This window comes from Antrostomus carolinensis, unplaced genomic scaffold (genome assembly GCF_000700745.2).
Source record: "Antrostomus carolinensis isolate BGI_N321 unplaced genomic scaffold, ASM70074v2 C13745065, whole genome shotgun sequence".
In the NCBI taxonomy this organism is placed as follows: domain Eukaryota; kingdom Metazoa; phylum Chordata; class Aves; order Caprimulgiformes; family Caprimulgidae; genus Antrostomus; species Antrostomus carolinensis.
In genome coordinates this window covers 1-5,708 of record NW_010356300.1, presented here as the reverse complement: position 1 = coordinate 5,708, position 5,708 = coordinate 1, and the positions used below count along the sequence as shown (strand labels likewise).

The window sequence follows — 5,708 nt, the reverse complement described above, 5'->3', positions numbered from 1 at the left end:
CTTATATTTGTGCCTGGGGTTGCCCCAACCCTGAACTTATCTCAGTTCCCACAATACACTGCAAGATGTGAGTGAGTAGCCTAACTCAGCTGAGGCAGAATCATAAGTGTTCATTAAGAGAAATAATCTGGTGCAAAGGTACTACTCAACATACAGTAAAAATGAGACAAATAAAACTAATATAATGCAGCAATACAATGTAAAGTGATAATGTCCCTGAAGCTAAAAGACAAGAAGGGTCTTGTTCCTTGTAATACTGTACCTGCTCTGAGCTGATAGTAATTGGCTCTTTAAGGATAATCCAGATGACACTTTCGTGGAGGGGAGGATGAGTCAGTGAGCCATTGTAGGTCCAGTAATCCAAGGATTTAGGCAGTAGGCTTGAAGGATCAAAATCAGAAAAGGGAGCTTGCTTACCCTGTAGAAGATATGCTAGGTTAATGAAACCCATGAGTAAGACAAGATTTACATCTCAGGCTACAAGGAAGTGTGTTCCTAAATCAGAGGAGGTGATTTCAAAACACTAATGATTTCTGATAGCATCAGAAGTGAGTTGCTCGCCCTGGTGATAGGTTTGACTTTGAGATACATCTAGGCTGGCACCACCGACAATGAGCAGTGTTACTCAAAAAAACCAAACAAAAAACAACTTCCACCCCAAGTTGTATCAGATACCAAAGAGTTCACTCATCATGACTAAGGAGGTGTGTGGGTTTGGGTTTTTTTTTTTTCAAAATACTGAACTCTGTGCTCCTGAGCAAGGAAAACACTTCAGTGTATAATTAGTTTTCAGCTGTCTGTTGAGGCTAAAGGGAGGATTCACATACGTTGATAATGTTTGCACATTCAAGGTCAAAGTCTACACTCCTTTTTAAAATCCTGTGGGAAATGCTGTATTGTATTTTTAACACGCTTCCCTAAAATTCAGATTCTATCTCTGCTTATCTTGTGCTTTTATGAGAGTCTTGGTGGGAATACTCCCCGCTTTACAAGACAGCTTAAGAAAAGTACAGTTCTGTCTTTATTTCTTCTCCCCTTTTTTTCCTTCTTCAACTGATTGAAATTTCAGTTCAAACACAGTTGTGAGGCTGTGTTGGTGGTGGACACCAGGGATAATTTTGAATAGACGGATGGAAGGAAGCACAGGATTAGGTAGGAATGAGGAACTCTGTACTCTTACACAAAGCATCTGTCTACAGGATGAAGCCCAAACAATAAAAAGTATCACATGATATCCCATAAATTCATGTCCAGGATCATGCATTCAGCTCCCACATCTCAACAGCCTTGTTCAGCTGATCCCCTGCATTATTCTGAAGTCTTCAAAAAGGCAGATGAAAGACTGCCTAGATTTCAATTTAATTACTCTGTATACGATCATGATCACGCTGTGATGATGTTTACCTTAGTCTTTACTGAATCCAGGGCCTTCAAGACACCCTTCAGGTTTTCATTGCATAAGCCAAGCTGTAAATAAAAAAATACTTTAAATTTCTAAATATGCAATAATAGTTTCGTCCTTACAGAATCAAGAATAAGAATATGCTTCATAAATGTTGATTAGTTTAGCTTTGCAAACCCACTATGAAAGAGACAAAATTTAGAACTTCTGAGGAAATAACAGGAAGTTTTGCTTCTGCTTTCTAGAGTAATGCAAACAGCAGCGCGAAAATAATCTGTGGTTCAGAAGTATATGATTGCTTTCATCATTTGTCTTTATCCTTGAAATTCACTTTGAAATCATTCAGAGAGATGGTTCTGCTGATATCTTTTTTGAAATGTGAACTATGAATAATTATATTTTAGCAGTATATGATAATATATATCATTATTTTCTGATATTTCCTTAATATAACTAAGTCCTTAGTAATAAGGAATTCTTTTTCCTGCCCGAGTTGCTTTTGAAAGGTTAAATATGTCATCTGCATGAATTCAAGATTTCTTGGAGTTCTGATTTAGAATTTTCTGATTGATAGACAGTAATACCACATGTGACAAACTGTCTTTCTGTGAAAGTTCACATCACTGTAAATAGAGTGGAAAGCGAATGCAAAACGTGTGAGCATTGCCTGTTACACAGGTGGATGAAAATCCAGAAGCTCGCTAGCACCCATGCCTTTAAAGCACATCTCTTTTTGAAGGCTCTGTGGATGAAGTGGGGATTTGGGTAAAACATCCATGTAGAAGCATGGGCAAAGTTGAAAATATGGGCTAAATCAGGATTAGAGACAATCATCTCTACCGATTTAACACAAAGGTTTTTTTTCCTAGCCCTCACCACTGACTGCAGCTTTGATAAGGAAAGGGAAGAGAGACACGCATGTTTTCAGTATTAACTGACCTTCAGGAAAACAGTGACAATTGCCAAGCCATCCGGCTTGTCGAAAGCCTCAGCTACATTTGAATATTTGTCCGCGTTCCAGTGAATGAAATGAAGCTAAAAAGCAATTGACAGGATCATTTTTGTTGGTTCTACTACAAATAAATGCTGCAATTTGAGTAAAATAGAAAAACCACCCTGCACTCTCAGGGTCTGACCATGAAACAGAACGTGCTTGTGAATGCCTGCAGATTTACGGTGTTCTGCTGAACTGCCCTGGCATTGTCAGGACTCATACCCAGGCTTTATCTTGCGGTAGGCAGAACTGCATATATTCCGGAAAGCAATTAGGGGTAAGTACACAGAGATGTGGAAAATCACAGCTTACAAGGGCTATGTATTTTTCTAACTTTATTGCTAACAGTCTCCTCTGCATGCCTTTATTTTCAAGTCTTGAAAAATGTAATACATTAAATAGCATTTTGAGGAGTGTAACCACTTTGTTACACATGGTGCAATATTTATTCACAATAGTACCATTTACTGCAAAAGACTGATGGTATGGCCATGAACATCATGGCTGTGGATGGTGTATATTCAACATAGATCTTCAACAAGTATTTGGCAGTATTTGCTTTAACAGAGTTTCATGGAACTTTTGTTCAGCCTAATATGTTGCATATTATACCTTGAGTTATTTTTTGTGAAATATAAATTTCCAGAACTTATGGAACTTGGAAATCATAAGAATTTTTTTAAATGCCTTCTCATCTATGAATATGCTTAGCAATTCCTTAGTAACTATGTAACTCTATGACAATAGTCTAGTCCTGGATTATTTGTATGTTTCAGCAACACGGTCACAAAAAATATCAAAACTTCTTAAGATACAGGGAAGAGATTCTAAAATGTAGAAACAGAACATGGAAATTATAACATGATGCACATAATCTTAAAATTCTGATTTAAATCAGATTTTTTAAAAATTCTGGTATTTTTTAAAGCTGAATTACTCTTTTCAACTTGACACCTTTACTGTTTCAACATATTTTAAACTATTGATTCAAAGCAAAGTAAAAAACAATCATGTGCTGCTTAAACACAGTTTAAGTAAGTGCACTATCTCTTCACAGCAGAAAGCAATTCTAAAGGGACACCCCTTTCTTATCTTGGCTGTATCAAAAGAGATAGCTTTAGCACTCTCAACAGCAGAAAATTTACTGTTAGGAACACACTTCTGGCTGTGTTCTCCTAATGCCTAAATTAAAAATGAATAATCCATCTCATTAGTTTGTCATGTTGCAATGTTCCTAAAATCTAAAAAGCTGCCAAAGATAACATTACATGGATTGAACATGAATTGTTTGTTGGCATGTTGATGACTACTATAAGGACACTAAGGCAGTGGAAAACAAATAAAATCTGTTACTCTATAGGAGTTTTTTATTTTTTGTAAAACAGACCTTGCTTCATTATCTGAAGACATTTAATGTACTTGAGAGCTGCTGGGGCCCTTACTAGATAACTTTTTTACCTCTTTCTCTTCATTAATTTCTTCTGAGGTTCCTTCTTATTTGCTGTTCTTGAAAAGCCAGGAAAAAAGCACCTTACAGTGATCAGCAAGCATGTACCTGTAACCTCCAGCTACAATTATAGTGGAGCTTTGGGTGATCAGACTCTAAAAAGCAGCTAATTTAGTTTTAAGCTGAATATACTTGTACAGCTCTACCTTTTTAATATTTAGCAGATGTTACTTACTTTTCTACCTGCACCTTTCAGCCCTATTTAATTATTTAAATACAGATTTAGATTATCTAAATTTAGATTAATAAGTACTGACCACAAAAGCCAATTTGCTCTTGCAAAGTCAACTTTAGACACGCAGGGAAAGTATAGTTTTTGCAAAATAAAATATCAAAGATATCTACATATGTTTGTTTGTTTGTTTTCCTAGGGATGATGTATGTGACCAGACTTTGAAAACTTGACTTTGACTTTTCTTTCATTGACTTTACCTCTGAGGCATATTTCTTTCCATCCACTGTGTGTTCTGAGCCTTGCTCATCGGTTTGGCCCCAATGGAAATGAAACTGCCGCAATCTATATATTCCAGTAAGAGGTCCACCAGTCAGCACTGCAAATGCATGAAGTATGGTAAAAACATCAATCAATAAATTCTTACTGATAGGCAAGTTATAGATTTTAAAGATTTTATAATGTGCAAGTAGTTTTCTCCATGTTAACATGTTTTTATATTAGTATATTTTTAAACATCTGGAGAGGAAAAAACCCAAGTTTGTGCAATTAAGCCAAAGTTATTGAAGGTTTTAATTCTAGGTGTGCATATGAATGCATTGGTTATAGTAAATCTGATATCTTCTTGATACAGTTCCAAAATTCAGGTGAAATATATCTCTTCTACTCCAGAGAGAACACAAAAGGTAAAATAATGCAGAAAAGCAGCAGTTTGCCAGAAACAGTAACTGGATTTTAATAACTGCAGAACACACACATCAGTACAAAGAAATCTCCTCCTTTGCTAGCAAGGTAACAAGACTCCCTGAAGAATAAAACCTAGTCCAGAGTGACTCCATATGGAGTTATACTGTGAGTAACTTTTACATACGTACAAATCTCCCACCACATGTTGATTAAAAAAAAAGCACAATTGAGTAACTGTGTTTAGAAACTCTCCTCCTACCTTTCCCTCCCCTTCACTGATTTTTCTGAAGTTTTCCTACTGGGAAATTACCAGTCCTTTTGCCATTAACACAAGAACAGTTGCCAACAAGTCCTAATTTAAAAGAACGTAAGATCTCCTGTGACACTTAAAGGATGTTGCCAAGCAGTATAATAAAATTAGTAAGCATGCTCTAATCTATACAAATACTCCTGAAAGGCAACTCCTCTTGTTTTCTATATAAATTAGAAAAAAAGAAAATGAGAAAAGACAATGTCTCGCATCCCCCTCTCCAGATGCTCTTTTTACTAACCTGATTGATTGTCCTTATCCTCAAAATTCACATGGAATGAATGTCCAACATTGACGATCTCTTTGCATGTGGAAGGTTTCCAAGTGATCCGGAGAAGCCCCAGAGATGCATCTTTTTTTATTTCCTTGGTTTTAATATCAATAGGAGATTGACGGTCTCCATTGGCAATAGGATATAACTTGTGCCAGTGGTCAGGTCCTAGGGAAAATAAATAAATAATTGAAGTTTTCCACTTCTAATTCTGTACCAACACTGAATTAATGACACTTCGCCTTGGAATCAATTGTGTACATAATACAGATTCTTGATATGTTAATAATCCATGTAATTCTGAAGACTTTTTGTAAGGAAAAGAAAGAAATATTCAGTATCATAGAATGGTTAGGGTTGGAAGG

At 36.1% G+C, this 5,708-nt stretch overlaps 1 protein-coding gene across 1 annotated transcript; it reads right to left on the bottom strand.

Annotated features, from left to right (window-relative positions):
* Nucleotides 1–262: 262 nt before the first annotated feature.
* LOC104517884 (carbonic anhydrase 1) lies at nucleotides 263–5,511 on the bottom strand (the record flags this gene model as incomplete). The annotated part of the gene is made up of 5 exons (XM_010176665.1): nucleotides 263–418; nucleotides 1,405–1,467; nucleotides 2,342–2,437; nucleotides 4,336–4,454; nucleotides 5,314–5,511. Coding segments are annotated over 5 exons (632 nt in total), but the record flags the coding sequence as incomplete, so codon positions are not given.
* Nucleotides 5,512–5,708: the final 197 nt, after the last annotated feature.